The 19,761-nt window shown below is 48.3% G+C and overlaps 1 protein-coding gene across 1 annotated transcript in view; it reads right to left on the reverse strand.

Moving 5' to 3' along the window:
• Positions 1–13,984, reverse strand: part of FKBP1A (FKBP prolyl isomerase 1A) — a 57,202-nt gene extending 43,218 nt beyond the window's left edge. The window contains exons 1-3 of the mRNA XM_087720648.1: positions 13,847–13,984; positions 13,647–13,694; positions 2,469–2,581 (exon numbers count right to left, since the gene is read on the reverse strand). Coding sequence (XP_087576774.1) covers positions 2,469–2,581; positions 13,647–13,694; positions 13,847–13,883 — 198 coding nt within the window. The 5' untranslated portion in view covers positions 13,884–13,984. The remainder of the gene's footprint in view (positions 1–2,468; positions 2,582–13,646; positions 13,695–13,846) is intronic.
• Positions 13,985–19,761: the final 5,777 nt, after the last annotated feature.

The following is a 19,761-nucleotide window of genomic DNA, read 5'->3' on the forward strand; positions in this document are numbered from 1 at the left end:
TCCTCCACGCTGGCATCCACACCCAGCTGCTTCCGGTCAGGTGTAAAAGTGCGGAGACAAAAGATGAACCTTGGCTTCTAGTAAAGAATGACAACAATACATTCCACAATCCTACTCGTGTCTATTCCCCCCTCCCATCAACTATACTAATGAAACAGCATAACGAAATAAGAGAAAGCGTGGCAGGCCAAAATTCTAAAAGGGATATAATTGCAGGCCTGACACCAAGTATGTAGAGATCATGTGGATGGGAGGATTAGAGTTAACTCAGGATTGGTGTTTCTCAAGCTTGGGCCCTTGCAGATGTGTGGACTTCCAACTCTCAGAATTCCCTTGCCAGCCGGCTGATCTGCGCTGACCCCTTCTCCCTTCTAGCACTGATGATGTTGCCTCTGTGGGTCGTGAGACATCTCCAAGAGATGTCTCATGACCCACAGAGGCAACATCATCAGTGCTAGAAGGGAGAAGGGGTTTGCTCCCTGTTCATCTACAAGTGGCGCTCGCCCCGTCAGTGTCGGAGGGAGGATTCTCCCGCGGTTCCTTCATTAGGCTTTTGATCACCTCCTAACACCGATGACGTTACCTAGCTGGGTCTTGAGATGTCCCCAAGCTCAGAGAGCATCAAGGGCCCCCCACAGAGTCCTTGATGCCAAGGTGTGCACCCACCAAGACACACCTTTGGTCGAACAAAAATGAAGAGGGTGGAGAGATACTCTGGCCTCTGCCAGCCGCTTGTCTGTTTGTGGCAGTGCCAGGGCACCATGCCCTGGCAAATTAGGTGCCCCGTCGAAATCCCCTCCATGCTAGCTGGGGAATTCCAGGAGTTGAAGTCCATGTTCTGAGCGAGGCTTCCTGAGAGCCTGAAGCAAACTCCTTGTCTGGACAAAAGAACCCTTTTATTAATTCCCGGTGAATTCTGCTCATTCACATCCATCAAAGTTTTTCAAGGGAGGATTTACGGTCACAGACTTAATCTGGCTTGGAGAACTGCCAAGCCGATCTCTGCAGAACTTGGCCAAGAGTCTCGGAGAGTCACGAACCAATGAAGCGAACTAATGGTCTCCTGCAAACTCCACTCCCCTTTCACTCCTCTTTTATTTCCTCTGGGAGGGGCCATTCACCGTCCACCTGTGGCCTCACTCCCAAGTTTACCCCTGTTCTTTCGCTGTTCCCTTCGTCTGGCAACTCTGCGCATGTGCACACTGGGAACAGGCTCCACCTGTTCTTCTGCCTCACTGATGTCTGACTCCGAAGGCAGCTGATAACTGTCAGACGGCTCTGGCCCCTTCTCTGCCTCCGACACAGAGCCCTCCTCAGAGCCTTCTCCAGACTCCAGGACTGGCCCAGGTTCCCCCCCAACCTCCTCACTGTCCGAATCTACTGCCAGCTCGAATGGCCTCTGGCAGGCCACAACAGTCCCCCCATCTCCCAAGGTTGAGAACACACTACCCTGGATTCAATTGTCTCCTGCCTCCAAACTTGGATGGATGGATGGATGGACGGACAGACAGACGATAGATGGATGAGTTGAGGGTAGGTGGATGGAAGGACAGACAGACAGACGGATGGGTAGGTGGATGAATGAATGGATGGAAGGACAGACAGAGAGACAGATGATAGATAGATGGATGGGTGGGTGGGTGGGTAAGTGGATGGATGGAAGGACAGAGACAGACAGATGATAGATGGATGAATGGATGGAAGGACACACAGACAGATGATAGATGGATGAGTTGAGGGTAGGTGGATGGAAGGACAGACACACAGACAGATGATAGATGGATGAATGGATGGATGGAAGGACTGACAGACAGATGATAGATGGATGAGTTGAGGGGTAGGTGGATGGAAGGACAGACAGACGGATGGGTAGGTGGATGAATGGATGGAAGGACAGACAGACGATAGATGGATGGATGGGTGGGTGGGTGGGTAAGTGGATGGATGGAAGGACAGAGACAGACAGATAGATGATAGATGGATGAATGGATGGATGGATGGAAGGACAGACAGACGATAGATGGATGAGTTGAAGGGTAGGTGGATGGAAGGACAGACAGACAGACGGATGGGTAGGTGGATGAATAGACGGAAGGACAGACAGACAGACAGATGATAGATGGATGGGTAAGTGGATGGATGGAAGGACAGAGACAGACAGACAGACAGATGATAGATGGATGAATGGATGGAAGGACAGACAGACAGACGATAGATGGATGGGTGGGTGGGTAAGTGGATGGATGGAAGGACAGAGACAGACAGACGGATGGGTAGGTGGATGAATGAAGGACAGACAGACAGACAGATGATAGATGGATGGATGGGTAAGTGGATGGATGGAAGGACAGAGACAGACAGATGATAGATGGATGAATGGATGGAAGGACAGACAGACAGACAGATGATAGATGGATGGATGGTGGGTCAGCAAGATCTTCTCCTGGCCTCCAGCACTACCACCCTACCTGGGCGACCCCTTCTTCCCAGCCGCGGATTACTTCCTGTTTGCCCATCACGAACTTGAACGGCTTGCCCCGGTCGCGAGACGAGTCAAATTTCTTCCCGTCTTCCAGCATGCCTGCGGGGAGGAGCAAAAGGAAGCTTTTTTATCCCCCCCCCCCTTCGAGCAGCCAGAGGAAGCAGAGAGGAGCTGCAGGAAGGAGGAGGAGCTGGGGGAGAATTCAGAGACGGGGGAAGAGAAGGACTGGGGTTTAGGACAAGGACACTCGAGACGTAGTGTGGGAGAGAGACAGAATAACAGAACAAGGACCTTAGAGGTCTTCTAGTCCAGCCCCCTGCTGGAGTAGGAGACCCTTACAGAATTACAAGAGAGGAGGAAGGGACCCAAGCATCGCCCAAAGCACCTCTGGGGCAACCATGACCTGGAGGACTGAGATGCTCCATAGAGAGTAGGAAGGGGACCTCAGAGGTCATCTAGATGCCAACCCGTTCAAGCAGGAGACCCTTACGGAATTAAAGAATTGGAAGGTGACCTTGGAGGTCTTCTAGTCCAACCCCCTGCTCAAGCAGGAAACTCTATACAATCTCAGATAAATAGCGGCCCAATCTCTTCTCAAAGCCCTCCAAACCCTCGACTTCCAAGAGGCAGGTCATTCCAGCGGTTAATTGTTCTGGAACTCCCAACGGAAGATTCCCCCAAGCGAGATTCAGCCATGAGGGCCAGAAGCCAATGGGAAGGCCGCCAACTCCAGCAAGCTTTCGTCCCAAGTTCTCGCCCTTCAGGAATAGCAATAGCAATAGCAGTAGACTTATATACCGCTTCATAGGCCTTTCAGGCTTCTCTAAGCGGTTTACAGAGAGTCAGCATATTGCCCCCAACAATCTGGGTCCTCATTTTACCCACCTCGGAAGGATGGAAGGCTGAGTCAACCCTGAGCCGGTGAGATTTGAACCGCTGACCTGCTGATCTAGCAGTAGCCTGCAGTGCTGCATTTAACCACTGTGCCACCTTGGCTCTTAAGGAAAAGCTTACACAGGTAAGTCCTCGCCTTATGACCACAAGTGAGACCAGCATTTCCGTCGCTAAGCAAGGCGGCTGATAAGCGAGTCATGTCCGATTATTTATTTGCCGCACTTGCCAAGCCGACCGTTGCCTGTTGTTAAGCGAATCATGCGGTCGCTAGGTGAATCCACTCTGTCTCCTTGAGTTGGTCGTTGTTGGGAGATGGCTAGGAAGATTGTGAAGTTTACTGTGAGTATTTACCAGTTGCCAACAGGGTGGATTTGATTTAAAGCAAGTTGATTTAAGTCACGATTTAAAGCAAGTCAATTTAAACCACAATTCAAATCACGATTCGAACCACAATTCAAACCACGATTCGAACCACAATTCAAATCACGATTCGAACCACAATTCAAATCACGATTCGAACCACAATTCAAATCACGATTTGAATCACAATTCAAATCAAGATTTGAACCACAATTCAAATCACGATTTGAACCACAATTCAAATCACGATTTGAACCACAATTCAAATCACGATTTGAACCACAATTCAAATCACGATTTAAACCACAATTCAAATCATGATTTAAACCACAATTCAAATCATGATTTAAATCACTAGTAAAAAGGCTTGATTTAAACTGACCCGATTTAAATTATAATTTTTAAAGAGCAGCTGTCATTTCTGATCCGCTGTTGACTCACCGAACGTCCCATTCACTTTAATGGGACAGCTGGTGATGCGGCAGGGACACCACAAGGTGATGGGCGTGGCGGGCAGCAGGCGAATCTTTTAACAAATCTGATTTATTTATTTTTTTAAACCATCGGTTTTTATCCACCCTGGTTGCCAAAGTGAATCTTGATCCCGTGACCCTGGTGGATGCTGCAACGGTTGTTAAGTGTGAACAAGGGTCGCAAACTCTCCGTCGCCAAGGATATACGTATATCTACTGGTCTGTGTTTTGCTGATCTATTTTTGCAGCTGGTGCAGCTGTGCGGCGTGTGAGAACAGCAGCAATCCACGCTAAGCACCTTAGGCCGCCCTTGTGTTATTCTACACGCTTTATGATTTATGATTTATCGGTTTTCTATTGAATACGTTCTCTTGCTTAGTGACCAGCTACAACAGCCCTGCGGGGTCATTTTTCAAACTTATGACCGTTGTCATGCAATTAATAGCAATAGCATTTAGACTTATATACCGCTTCATAGGGCTTTCAGCCCTCTCTAAGCGGTTTACAGAGTCAGCATATCGTCCCCACAGTCTGGGTCCTCATTTCACCCACCTCGGAAGGATGGAAGGCTGAGTCGACCTTGAGCCGGTGAGATTTGAACAGCCGAACTGCAGATAGCAGTCAGCTGAAGTGGCCTGCAGTACTGCACCCTAACCACTGCGCCACATCGGCTCTTAATTAAGGGGCAACTGATTCGTATTTACGACGGTTGGACAAGGCAAGTCAATGGGGAAGCCGGATTTGCTTAGCCAACGGGTTACCAAATTTAATACCTGCAGCGGCCCGCTTAACAAACGTGGCGAGGAAAGTCGTAAAATGGGGCAAAAAATACGGCCGCAAGTCGGCGACTACCTGAATCTTTTGTTCTACGTTCCATTTCAGCCAGGAAGTCTGCGGGGACGTCTTGGGAACTCCTGATCCTTGCCTGCAAATCATTTCTGCAAAGGCCCCGTAACTAAATTAATCCTTCTTATTGTCCTAGTTTTTAGATATATAGAACAAGAGGGAGGAAGAAGGGAAAGTACTTGAAAGATTGAATGACAAGAGAGGGCAGAGAAGAGCAAGAAAGAGGATTAGGGGACTGGAGGCTAAAACATATGAAGAACGGTTGCAGGAACTGGGTATGTCGAGTTTAATGAAAAGAAGGACCAGGGGAGACATGATGGGAGTCTTCCAATATCTCAGGGGTTGCCACAAAGAAGAGGGAGTCAAGCTATTCTCCAAAGCACCTGAAGGCAGGACAAGGTGCAATGGGTGGAAACTAATCAAGGAGAGAAGCAACGTGGAATTAAGGAGGAAATTCCAGATACTAAGGACAATTAACCAGTGGAACTGCTTGCCTCCAGAAGTTGTGAATGCTCCAACACTGGAAGTCTTTAAGAAGAGATTTGTCTTTAAGAAAAACTATTTGCCTGAAGTGGTGTAGGGTTTCCTGCCTAGGCAGTGGGTTGGACTAGAAGACCTCCGAGGTCTCTTCCAACTCTTGTTATTCTATTCCAGTGTTTTTCAACCACTGTGCCACAGCACACTAGTGTGCCGTGACATAGTGTAAGGTGTGCCATGGGAGAATTACTTTATATATAGTCAATATAGGCACAGAGTTAAAATTTTTTAACATTTTCTAATGGTGGTGTGCCTCGTGATTTTTTTCATGAAAAAAGTGTGCCTTTGCACAAAAAAGGTTGAAAAACACTGTTCTATTCCATGGATTTCCAGCAAGATATTTGCCTGGTTTGGTCACGCAAGAAACCCTTTGTTTCACACCCATGCTTACCTAAATTATTACATTTATTAAATCTGCTGGTCACCCATCTTGCCGCTGGCCTTCCGGCCCCCAACATGAATGGGACTTTCTCTGTCAAAGTCTCCTTCCGCGTGGCTGAAGACTTCCATGAAGAACCCAGCAGCGTAAAAGACAGGAGGAATTCAAAGCAAAACAAGAGGCAACAGCCCCACAAATGGGACCTGTATCTCGGGTCGACAATTGTGTTTGTGTATGCGTGCAAGTTGGAAGCTGAGAGTTTTTTTTTCAAGGCAATCGGCAGGCTGGTGTTTCTCATTCACTCTGCCCTGCTTGGCTGGATGCCCACCAGAGCCTGCGAAGGCCGTGGGCCACCAGGAATGAATAACAGAATAACAGAGTCGGAAGGGACCTTGGAGGTCTTCTAGCCCAGCCCCCTGCTCAAGCAGGAAACCCCACACCAGTTCAGACAAACAGCTATCCAAACTCTTCTTAAAGACCTCCAGTGTTGGGGCAGCCACAAACTTCCAGAGGCAAGTTGTTCCACGGATTAATGGTTCTCCCCTGTCGGGAAGCTTCTCCTTAGTTCTAGGTTGCTTCTCTCCTTGATTAGTTTCCACCCATTGCTTTCATTGCCAAACTAGGTAACATCATTAGTGGTAGGAGGGAGTGGGAATGGAGATGGAGGAGGAGCAGAGAAGAAGAAAGAAGGAGGAGGAAGAATCAGAATCAGAATCAATCAGAAGAAGAATCAATCAGAAGAAGTCGAAGAAGAAAGAAGAAGAAGAAGAAGAAGAAGGAAGAAGAAGGAGGAAGAAGGAGGAAGAAGAAGGAGGAGGAGGAGGAAGAAGAAGGAGGAGGAAGAAGAAGGAGGAGGAGGAGGAAGAAGAAGAAGAAGGAAGAAGAAGAAGGAGGAAGAAGAAGGAGGAAGAAGAAGGAGGAAGAAGAAGGAGGAAGAAGAAGAAGGAGGAAGAAGAAGGAGGAGGAGGAGGAAGAAGGAGGAGGAAGAAGAAGAAGGAGGAAGAAGGAGGAAGAAGAAGGAGGAGGAAGAAGAAGAAGAAGAAGAAGAAGAAGAAGAAGAAGAAGAAGAAGAAGAAGAAGAAGAAGAAAGAAGAAGGAGGAGGAAGAAGAAGAAGGAGGAAGAAGAAGGAGGAGGAGGAGGAAGAAGAAGAAGAAGGAAGAAGAAGAAGGGGGAGGAGGAGGATGAAGAAGGAGGAGGAGGAGGAAGAAGAAGAAAGGAAGAAGAAGAAAAATCAGAAGAAGAAGAATCAGAAGAAGAATCAGAAGAAGAAGAAGAATCAGAATCAGAAGATATTGCAGATATTTCATGGCCCAGCTAGGGAACATCTTCAGTGCTAGAAGGGAGGGGGGAGGAGGACAGTGACAGGAGAAGGCAGCATCTGACCCTCCTTTCTCTCCCCCCCCCCAACACCCACCTGGTCCTCTGCCAGCCCCCACTCCTCCCCTCTGTTCTTCCTGCTGGCCCAGAAGCAGCCTCCTCATTTCCTTTCCCCACCCAGCGGCAGCAGGGAGGAAGGGAAGCGGAACAGATGGAGGCTGGTGGGCGGGAGGGGGGAGGCAGAGGGAGGGGGGGAGAGAAGCAAAGAGGAGCTGGGAAGAAACCACTCTTTGGGGGAGGGGGGAAGCGGGGGGGCGGTCTGGGCCGCTGTTCTTGGGAGAAGAAACCGACGTGTTTCCCATTCATGGACAGATATGGGAAGGGGGGAAGGCTGAAGGCCATGCATTAGGGGACATTCAGGTGCCCCCCCCCATCAAAAAAGCATCAGAGTACCCCAATCTGCCATGGGTAGTGCCCTTTTGAACATCTTGGAGGGGAGAGAAATATGCCTTCCCCACCTCCTGACTTTTTCTGAAACCTGGCTCAGCCAGCTGGACCCCCAATGGGGGAATTGCCCACTGGAGGGGGGGATGGGCCAAAAGGAGATCCCATCCCCCCCCACTGCATACCATGTCCCCTCCCTCCCCATCTTTTTACCGTAATTTTAACTGTGATTTATATTTTTATTGCAGATAGATGACAGAGCGAGAGAGAGGATAGATAGCTAGATAGATATGGATGGATGTCCGATAATAAAGACAGACAGACACAGATAGAGATATAGGCAGATATAGATAGATAGATAGATAGATAGATAGATAGATAGATAGATAGATAGATAGATAGATAGATAGATATAGAGATAGATAGATGGATAAATGGATGGATAGATAGATAGATAGATAGATAGATAGATAGATAGATAGATAGATAGGAGAGAGAGAGAGGTAGGTAGGTAGGTAGGTAGGTATGTCCGTTAATAAAGACAGACAGACAGGTGTGTGTGTGTGTGTGAGAGAGTGAGTGAGAGAGAGAGAGAGAGAGAGAGAGAGAGAGAGAGAGAGAGAGAGGTAGGTAGGTAGATATGGATGGATGTCCGATAATAAAGGCAGAGAAACACAGATAGATAGAGATATAGGCAGAGATAGATAGATAGATAGATAGATAGATAGATAGATAGATAGATAGATAGATAGATAGATAGATAGATAGATAGATGATAGATGATAGATGATAGATAGATAGATAGATAGATAGATGATAGATAGATGATAGATAGATAGATAGATAGATAGATAGATAGATAGATAGATAGATAGATAGATAGATATAGATATGGATTGATGTCCGATAATAGATACAGAAAGACAGATAGATGATAGAGATATCGGCAGATATAGATAGATAGATGGATGGATGGATGGATGGATGTCCGATAATAGATACAGAGAGATAGAGAGACACAGATAGATGATAGAGATATAGGCAAAGATAGACAGACAGACGGATGGACTTCCCTCAACCTGATGCCCTCTACCGTCTCCAAGTTCTTCCTTAGCTTGTGATGAGAGACGGAGGATAGACTGGGCAAAGCTAGCTAGGTTCACCGTCCCTCAACCTAATGTCCTCCGGTGATCATCCGGCCATCTACGGACAACCTGGCCTGGCCCATCCCGTGGGCTCTTCTTCCTGAATTAGCTCCACACCTCCAAGAACTCTTCTTCCTTCCAAGCGGCCTCTGCTGTTCGTTTTTCCAGCCTGCTTTCCAGCTGGGTTCTGGTGGGTGGGTGAACCAGCAAAGCTAGAGGCTCCATTTTGCTGCAGCTCTCCAGAGGGGCTTCTAAACCCCAGCCACAAAATTATAATACTGCCTGATCGATTGCGTCAAAATGCCGTATTTTTCAGAGTATAAGACGCACCTTTTCCACACCTAAAAGAGCGTGGAAATGTCGGTGCGCCTTATACACCAAATACAGCCATTTTTGGCATCCCGAAGCCCTGTCCCTGCATCCCATTTTTTGCAAAAACTGGGCCATTTTTCGCAAAAGGAGACGTTTTTGCCTTCCCCCAGCAGCACTTTGCAAGCTTCAGCAGGCTGGAAGAAGGCAAAAATGCCCCCATTTTGCAAAAAAACAGGCCTTCCACAGCTCTGCGGAAGCCTGGGGGCCAGAGAGGACAAAAACTTTTTTTTTCTTACTCCCACAAATAATGACAAGGCAAGCTACTTTTATATAAGTAATGATAATTTGTATATAGGTAAAGGTTGCACAGATGTGTTAGTCGTTCCCGACTCTAGGGGGCGGTGCTCATCTCCGTTTCAAAGCCGAAGAGCCAGCGCTGTCCGAAGACGTCTCCGTGGTCATGTGGCCGGCATGACTCAACGCCGAAGGCGCCCGGAACACTGTTACTTTCCCACCAAAGGTGGCTCCTATTTTCCTACTTGCATTTTTACATGCTTTCGAACTGCATTTTTACATGCTTTCCAACTGCTAGGTTGGCAGAAGCTGGGACAAGTAACTGGAGCTCACTCCGTTACACGGTGCTAAGGATTCGAACCGCCGAACGGCCGACCTTTCTGATCGACAAGCTCAGCGTCTTAACCACTGCGTCCCCAAGACTCCAAGCTTTGCTGGCTGGGTAAATTCTGAGAGTTGAAGTCCCCCAGGCTTAAAGCTGCCAAGGTTGGAGACCCCCTTGTTCTAAGCCATTGATAGCCATTTTGAATACTAAGATATGTGAGGTTCCTTCCTAGATTCCATCCGGACTTCAGTCCACCGATGAAGCTGTGAGGGGCCACCACAAAAAGAACATGCAAGAAAACCCAAAGAGAATTCCTAAATCTGTGATTTAGGGCTTGGAATTTCATGGCACACCCCAAAATCCCCCATCTTCTGACTCCTTATGTATCATGCATGGACTCTTCTCTTAGGTGAGAGGGTGTTACGGAGGGGGTTAAGATAAAGAAGCCATCCAGAGAGGATTCTTCTCCCCAGATCAAAAGGTATTTTGAAGGTCCAATTAAATTTCAACGCTTGGAGGTTGGGCCCTTCAATCTTTAGGGGACTGGGGGCTCAAACATACGAAGAACGGTTGGAGGAACTGGGTATCTCTAGTTTAATAGAAATAAGGACTAGGGGAGACATGATAGCAGTCTTCCAATATCTCAGGGGTTGCCCCAAAGAAGAGGGAGTCAAACTATTCTCCAAGGCACCTGAAGGCAGAACAAGAAGCAATGGGTGGAAACTAATCAAGGAGAGAAGCAACTCAGAACTCAGGAGAAACTTCCTGACAGTCAGAACAATCAATCAGTGGAACAGATGTTGCCTCCAGAGGTTGTGAATGCTCCATCACTGGAAGTTTTCAAGAAGAGATTGGAAAGACGTAGAATAGGATCTCCTGCTTGAGTCAGAATTTGGACTAGAAGACCTCCAAGGTCCCTTTCGAATCTGCTATTCAGCTTTCTGAAGAGCCGAGGTGGCGCAGTGGTTAGGGTGCAGCACCGCAGGCCACTTCAGCTGACTGTTATCTGCAGTTCAGCGGTTCTAATCTCACCGGCTCAAGGTTGACTCAGCCTTCCATCCTTCCGAGGTGGGTGAAATGAGGACCCAGATTGTTGTTGGGGGCGATATGCTGACTCTGTAAACCGCTTAGAGAGGGCTGAAAGCCCTATGAAGCGGTATATAAGTCTAACTGCTATTGCTATTTCTACTCTCTATATGCGGATTTGATGCTTCGTAACCACAATCCTAGAAACAGACCGGGACCTTGTCCAGGTTAAGAAGAAACTGGACTGTCACTTGTCTGAGACGCAATAGGTCAGTGATGGCGAAGCTTTTCGGTACCGAGTGCCCAAATCCGAACACTTGTGCATGCACACCACGTCGGAGCGCCAAAAACCGAAAGACCAGCTGGCTGGTGTGTTATGCGTGTGCCAGCCAGCTGGTCTTCACACGTGTCACAGCACCAGAAACCTGAACACAAGCAGGTCGGTGCACAGATGCTTGTTTGCAAGCCGTTTTTAGGCTGTTTGCAAGCCGTTTTTAGGCTCGTTTTTGGGGGTGTAAAAACAGCCTGAAAAATGTCCTGAAAACACCTCAAAAACACTTGGGAAATGGCCTAAAATGCCCCCCAGAAGCCCCCAAAATGCCCTGGGGAAAAAAAAGCCTGGAAAAAAATGGTGTCATAGATTCCCCATCACGGGTATAGGTTCTCCTGCTTGAGCCGGGGGCTGGACTAGAAGACCTCCAAGGTCCCTTCCAGCTCTACTCTATTCCTAAGGAAATTCCTACAGACTATGAAGTCAACAAGAACTCTCCCATCGACATATTAACTGTCAGCCCCACCCCAGCTTTGAAAACAATCACCTGCCGAAGAAAGTAACATGGAAAAATGTGCTTTTCGGCACATTCAAAGCCTCCACGGACATCGGGGAGATCATCCGAAGGAAGCAGGAAGATAAACAAGGCAATGGAAAAATTCCTCCTCTTATTGTTTATTTTACAGATAAAAAGCTTCCTAGAATGAAGGCCAAGCCTTAATCGCGTCTAATTTTCTGTATCGGGGGCAGAATCACTTCCTAACCATCTCGGTTTCAAGGTTGCTATAGCAATGTGTGCCTTTTCACCAACGTTTTACTCACTTCTGGACAGCGAAGAAGATGGGCAGCATGTAGGTTCAATAAATACAAATAAATTAAAAGGAGCAAAAATTAAGATTCAGAGAGGAAGATCGTTTGCAAAAGGGGTTTTCCAGGGAGTAAGGCTAAAAAAAACCTCAGCAGGTCAGAATAATATCTTGCACATAAAATGAATCTGGGCAGCTCCACCATTTCCGAGGGTGCAATTCCTCCCCTAGCGAAAATGATTATAACAAGCGCTTTAAAAAAAATAAAAATAACTTGCAGGATGGATTACTAAGCAACACGGGCTGTCAAGAAAGAGAGCAGAAGCTGCATTGTGCAAATAAGAATAAAATTGAGGAAAAGGGGATGCAAAAGCGGGGGTGGGGGGAGACGGGGGGGGGGAGGGGAGAAACGCAACCATCACAACTTTGCTAACTGCTGGCTGAGGAAAAATCAGGATTTTTCTCAAGCCGGAGACGGAAGCAGCAATGAAGCAGCTCTTAAAAAGCACAACGTTTTGGATCAGGAATGTGGATTTTTTTCCCCCCCGGGGGGGGGGGTGTACATTCCAGTCACACACATACAAACACACACCCCAGTACTGAAGAGCAAGGCTGGAAAGCACAAATCCACACAACACGGAACAGGGCACGAGAAAACAGGGCACCAGGAGAGAGAGGAAAGCGCCATTAAGAGAGTCACAAGGGAGGGAGGACGGTGCCCGTGAGTGGCAGGAAGGGAAAAAATTCCATCATTAAGGGAGGGAGGGAGGGAGGTTCAGGGCTTGGGGTGGGGGGGAGGTCCTCCTCCCATGCCAGCCCAAGGCAGCCGTGGGGCATGGCGGAGAGGGCGGAGCAGGGGCACCCAGGCGCCGCACCTGGCAGGCGAGGAAGGAAGCGGTGGGGGGGGGGGGTTGAATGGGAGGCTGCCAGCATGGCCAAGGTCCAGGAGTGCCAGTCTGGATCAGAAGGGTCCAGGTGCCAGAGGTGCTTGTGTGTGTGTGTGTGTGTGTGTGTGTGTTGGGGGAGGCAAGATGCCAAAAGAACAGGGGAGGGGGGACAAAATGTCAGGATTGTGTATTTCTCTGTGTGGATAAGAGTGTGTGTGTGTGAGAGAGAGGGGGGGGAGGATGTCAAGGGGGGAGTGTGTGAGTGAGGGGGGAGGCCAGGGGGGAGAGTGGTTGTGTGTGTGTGTGTGTGTGTGTGTGTGTGTGTGAGAGAGAGAGAGAGAGAGAGAGAGAGGGAGGATGTCAGAGGGGAGTGTGTGAGTGTGTGTGAGTGAGGGGGGGAGATCAGGGGGGAGAGGATGTCAGAGGGGAGTGTGTAAGAGTGTGAGTGAGGGGGGGACGTCAGGGGGGAGAGAGAGAGTGTGTTTGTGTGAGTGTGGGGGGAGGTCAGGGGTGAATGTGTGAGTGTATCTGTGTGTGTGTTGTGTTGGGCACCAAGGTTGTATATGTCCCTATATTTTTGCCAGTGTGTCCTCCTGGGGGAGGTGGGGAGGGGAGGGGGCTTCTATCCAAGCAGGACCCCCACCTGACAGCTGCCCCTCCCCAGGCCCTTCCAGGACCCCCACCCGGTTGGGCATGATGGCAAGAAGGAAGGACCCCCCACCCCATTCCGGAGGAAGACCCTGAAGGGCGCCTTTCAAGGCTCCCCCTCCCCTCCCTTTGGAGAGAGACCCCCCTCCCCTCCCCAATTCCTCCCCCTCCCCAATTCCTCCCCTCCCCCTTCACTCACCCGTGTAGTGCACCACGCAGGTCTGGCCGCGCTTGGGGAAGGTCCTCCCTGCGGGGGGGGGGAGAAGAAGAGACAGTCAAGGGGGGAGCCGAGGAGGGGGAGTCGAGGAGACCCCCGCCCAACCCACGACCCCTCCCCAACCCAGCCTGGGAGGGGAGGGGCGGGGGAGGGGGGGAGGAGGCGCGGGGGCCGCTGCTCACCGTCCCCGGGGGCGATGGTCTCCATGCGGACGCCCATCTCGCGACCCGCCGTCGAAATCCGCACCGCGAGGACCGGGACGAAGCGAGGCGCGGCCGGCGAGCGGCACGAACAGCAGTCGGGGAATGGGGAGGAGGAGGAGCCGCGCCTGCGCAAACGTCACTCGGCCGCCGGGCCCCGCCTCCCCGCGTCCCGGCAGGCCTTGCGCCAGCGAACGATCGACACCGAGGGAGGCTGGTGGAGGGGGGGCGGGGCCAAGGAGGGCGGGGCCCGCCGCCATTTTGAGCGCCTTCATGAGAATGAGGAGGCGGCGGCGGCTGGTTCCGCCTGGGGCGGGAAGGGCTTCTGCGCCCCATCGTCCGCGCGGGGGTGGGGTGGGGTCTTCGAAGCCGGCACATTGTGTGTACGGAGCCCCGCTTCGGAGAGGCGGCTGAAAACGGTGGCTCCGCTTTCCTGGGTGGGTGGGTTTCATGAGGCTGCAGTACCCTCCGCGGCCGCTAGGGGAGTGCGCGCACGTGCACGAAGAGGCGACTCAGCGCCCCCTCGTGGTTGTGGCCCCCCATTATTATTATCATTTGTCTCTTTGCCATCTGGTTGCTGCAGAATGGCGAGATTTGCCCGTCAAGAGCGATATGGGTAGCTGGAGGTTGCAATGGAGAGTTGGGGGGGGGGGTTCCTTGTGGGGCTCTCCTTGGGCTTGTCGGTTTTCTTTCAGACGTTTCAGGAACCAACTAGGTAATACCATCAGTGCTGGAACAGAGTGGGGTTTGTGGAGGAGGAGGAGTAAGGAAAGAAAGAAGGAAGGAAGGAATGAAAGAAAAAGAAGGAAGGAAAGAAAAAGAAGGAAAGAAGGAAGGAAAGAAAGAGAAGGAAAGAAAGAAGGAAAGAAAGAGAAGGAAGGAAAGAAGGAAGGAAAGTAAGAAAAAGAAGGAAAGAAAGAAAGGAGGAAGGAATGAAAGAAAAAGAAGGAAGGAAAGAAAAAGAAGGAAAGAAGGAAGGAAAGAAAGAGAAGGAAAGAAAGAAGGAAAGAAAGAGAAGGAAGGAAAGAAGGAAGGAAAGTAAGAAAAAGAAGGAAGGAAAGAAAGAAAGAAGGAAGGAATGAAAGAAAAAGAAGGGAGGAAGGAAAGGAAGAAGGAAAGGAAGAAGGAAGGAAAGTAAGAAAAAGAAGGAAAGAAAGAAAGGAGGAAGTAAAGAGGAGGAAGGAAAGGGAGAAGGAAAGAAAAGAGAAGGAAGAAGAGAAAGGAAGAAAAGATAGAGAAGAGGAAGAAGATGGGGTGGTCCTTGGTGCTCTCTGATCTTGCTTGTTTCCTGGCAGACATTTCATGAGCAAACTGAGCAACATCATCAGTGCTAGAAGGGAATGAGGTTTGCAGAAAGGACGACAACTTTGTGGGTCCTTGGAGCTCTCTGAATTTGGTGTTTTTCTTATGAACAAACTAGGTAATAATTATCAGGAATAGAAGGGAGTGGGGACTGCAGAGAGGGAGGAGAGCAGGAGGAGGATAAGAAGGACTCCGACGTCCTTGGTGCTCTCTGAACTTGGCTGTTTTGTAGCAGACGTTTTATTACCCAACCAGGTAACACCATCAGTGCTGGAAGTGTGGAGTAATGGAGAAGATGGAGTGGTGAAGTGGAGGCGAAGAACGGGATCAGGAGGAGGGCTGCGGGCTCCTTTGCTACTCTGAGCTTGCTTTTTTTTCCTGGCCGACGTTTCACGACCAAACTAGGTAACATCATCAGTGCTCAAGCACAGCCGACATTGCCTAATTTGGTTAATGAAACATCTGCCGGGAAAACAAGCAAGCTTAAAAGAGCACCAAGGAACCTTCAGTTGCAAGACGACTTTTTAAAATCAAAATGTTGAATGGTCCATCTGATAAAATAATAATGCAAGATGGTAGGGGGCCCTCTCTGCCTGCCTCCCCACCCAGTGAAACCAGTATGTCCAGCGTTCGCTGGCTGGGGAATTCTGGGAATTGCAGTCCTCCCCTCTTCCAAGATACAAGGGGGAAAAAACCAACCCCAATTCTAAAAGATCTATAGAGATGACACATCCTCCTTTGGCGTAGAAAAAAAAGCAGCACGTAGGCAGAATAAAATTAAAACTTCTATTTTTTTCCCCCCTCGTCAGCATGAACCGCAGAGTCCCAGAGCTACTGGCAAGGAAGAAACCGAAGCCCGTAATACCTTTGAAGCTGCAAAGCATAAAATCCCAGCGTGAGCCTCCCTCTCTCTCTCCACTTCCAAGCCCACGCATAAGTTGCACCAGTCCCTGAATGCCAATTATATGCATTGTGAGGTTCCTAGGCCAGAAGGGAACAAACCTTTTTATTCTTTTTATTCTCTGGCCATCCAAAGACCTGGGTTTTAAAACTGGAAATAAAAGCCGGCGGTGTTTTGAAGAAAGGCACACGTTGTACGCAACCCACACTTGTGCGGGATTCTGGCCTTGAGTTGGCGAAGGGAGGGGGAGAGAGAATACAAACCGTTCTTTACAGAGGCACGTAATCATTCGGGATGGAACAGCAGCCTTAGTTGGGTCTTTTCCAAGGAAGGTAGCTTCACCTGGGCTTCCCAAAAGCACGAAGCTTGAGGACCCAGACTGTGGGGGCGATATGCTGACTCTGTAAACCGCTTAGAGAGGGCTGAAAGCCCTATGAAGCGGTATAGAAGTCTAACTGCTATTGCTATTACACATCTGTGTTACTTTCAAAGGTGCAAAGCAGTGCAGTGTTAGCAGCCAGGTGCCCCCAGGCACTCTGCACGCCTGCAGAGGCACTGGCAAAGGAACTCCCAACCCAGGAACGTGGCATTGGGAGCGCTCCAGCAATCGATTAACTCAGGGGTCTCCAAAGTGAGCCACTTGAAGACTTGTGGACTTCAACTCCCGGAATTCACCAGCCAGCATGGCTGAGAACTTATGAAGCCGCGTGGACTTCAACTCCCAGAATTTGAAGACTTGTGGGCTTTAATTCCCGGAATTTTAATTCCCACAATTTGAAGACGTGTGAACTTCAACTCCCAGAATTTGAAGACTTGTGGGCTTTAATTCCCAGAAATTGAAGACCTATGGACTTTAATTCCTGGAATTTGAATTCCCACAATTTGAAGACGTGTGAACTTCAACTCCCAATTTGAAGACTTGTAGGCTTTAATTCCTGGAATTTTAAGACTTGTGGGCTTTAATTCCCAGAATTTGAAGATCTGTGGACTTTTAATTCCCAGAATTTGAAGGCTTATGGCCTTCAACTCCCAGAATTCTGGGAGTTAAAAGTCCACAAATCTTAAGAAGTTCTACAGTTTGGAGACTTCTGTGCTAAATCAAGCACTGGCCTCTTCAATTTGGCTTAAAGAGATGTGAAAACACACAAGGTTTTTCTTTGATCCAAGCTTATGATCACTTTTCTGTATTCTAGCCAAGGTGGCGCAGTGGTTAAATGCAGCACTGCAAGCTACTGCTAGATCAGCAGTTCAGCGGTTCAAATCCCACCGGCTCAGGGTTGACTCAGCCTTCCATCCTTCCGAGGTGGGTAAAATGAGGACCCAGATTGTTGGGGGCAATATGCTGACTCTCTGTAAACCGCTTAGAGAGGGCTGAAAGCCCTATGAAGCAGTATATAAGTCTACTGCTATTGCTATTGCTATTGCTATTCTAGATGAAATACGAAACAGACTTGACTTTCCTCTTTGAAAAAATGCCAGTGGCACCTTAAAAGGAAGCTTACCAATGGCTAATCCCTTCACAAAGAGGAAAAAGGCCATCGACAAACATCGCCTTTAAAAACAACTGGCTTTTCTCCTCCACTATGGTGGTGTTGCCGCATTCAGGAGCAATTAAATCCAAGTTTAAATCTAGCTTGTTCCTCACGATTCCCTCAACTCCAGTTTACAGGAATCCTGCTGGATAAGAGGTGGGCTGGAATGGATTACACACTCAGCAATGCTGGGTGGAGATCACCATTCTGGGTACCTATCCAGCATCTCACTCTACTGCAGTGTTTCTCAACCCTGCCCACTTGGAAGAGGGGTGGACTTCAACTCCCAGAATTCCCCAGCCAGTCACGTGGCTGTCAAACATGGGGAAATGGGTATAATGTGGAGTTGATATGATAAATAATAATTGGATATGAGAAGGGAAGGTTAGAAATATTTTTGGACCATATATAAAGGTTATTAATCACAATAATTATCACTATTAAAAAATAAAATAAAACTATATAGAGTTAAATCTTAACTAATATGGGGAAAATGCTATGATATACGATATAATTACATAAAGAAAAGAGAATGATAATAAACTATATACATGGACGATGGAATTTTTGGTATTAAATATTATGGATGTTTAGCTAAAACAGGATATGAGGATTTGATGTTAATGGAGGATTTTATAAACAAGTAAATGAAATGCTAGCATGTGGTTATGGATTAAATCTTTGGCATAGTTAAGGATGAAGGATGTTTAAACAACTGTAGTCAACTAAAAGTGGAGGTATGATGATGTTAATATGGTAAACATTTGAGTTAAGATATTTGAATTAATATGAATTAATGGAAGAGATGCACAAAAACATGTTTATAACATATACTTGTTGTGTTTTTTCTTTTTTTTCTTTTTTTTCCTCTGCCTTGTTTTTTGATTTTTGTCTTTTGATTTTTTTTCCCCCACTGGTGTGGGCATGTGTTGTTTATGTAACAAAAAAAAATATTATTAAAAAAAGAAAGAAAGAAAGAAAGAGGGGTGGACTTCAACTCCCAGAATTCCCCAGCCAGTCACGTGGCCGTCAAACATGGGGAAATGGGTCTCCTAAGTACCGTCGGAGAGGTCCATTGTAACGCTGACCAATTGCAAAGTGCCGGAGAATTCTGGGAGTTGAAGTCCGCCCATCTTAAAGGTGTTCGCGACTGAGAGACTCAATCCTTGACTTGCGACCAAAGCCGAGCGTGATATTTCTGCTCTGTTGCTAAGCAAGGCCGTTCTTCGGCGGGCGACTCTCGCCCCATTCTGCAACCTTCCTTGCTGCAGTTGTTAAGCAAAGCGCTTCAGCGGTTCCCCTAGTGACCTGGTCGTTAAGTGAATCTTGCTTGTCCTTGTCGGAAGGTCGGAAAAAAGGGATCAGGTGACCCTGGGACATCATAAATTCGAGGTCAACTCTGAAGCGAACCTGGCTGAAGCCATTTTCTGCAGCCTTATAGTGCAGTGTTTCTCAACCTTGGCAACTTGAAGATGTCTGGACTTCAAGTCCCAGAATTCCCCAGCCAGCATTCGCTGGCTGGGGAATTCTGGGAATTGAAGTCCAGACATCTTCAAGTTGCCAAGGTTGAGAAACACTGTTATAGTGGTCATGAAGTCTGGGAAGGGAGGGGGGGTAGACAGCTCACTAATAGACAAAACAAAAGAACTTTCTCGTGGGAACCAAGGTCATCCCAACAGGTGGCATTTGGGAGGAGGAGGGAGTGACCTAAGGAATTGCCAAACCACTTTATTGGAAAATATGTATCCTGTTACATTTGGGGAGGGAAACCTTTGCTCTTTTTAACTAGGCTAAAACCATGGCGAAACTTGGCTAGCTGTGCAGATACGACGTCTCCAATAAACATGTTTTCTGGGGACTTCGGCTTTCGATGGGGGGTGTTACTCGCAACGCTGACCTTTGTCGCCAAGCGTCCAAATTTTGATCACATGACCCTGAGGATGCTGCAAGGGTTGTAAGACTGAACACTAGTAGTAAGTCGCTATTTTCAGTGCCGTTGTAACTTGGTCACTACATGACTGGTTCCAAGTCAAGGACCATAGTTTGATTGGGACAATATAGAACCGTGAGGCCGAACCTGTGGCCCGTGAAACCATATCGCCTGGCATGCGCGGCCTTCTCCTGTTTTGTCTTCTGGGTTCCTGGTGCGCAAGTCCACGCGA

The sequence above is a fragment of the Thamnophis sirtalis genome, unplaced genomic scaffold, assembly GCF_051295495.1.
Source record: "Thamnophis sirtalis isolate CommonGarterSnake01/CBP01778 unplaced genomic scaffold, rThaSir2_p1.2 scaffold_7, whole genome shotgun sequence".
Taxonomy (NCBI): domain Eukaryota; kingdom Metazoa; phylum Chordata; class Lepidosauria; order Squamata; family Natricidae; genus Thamnophis; species Thamnophis sirtalis.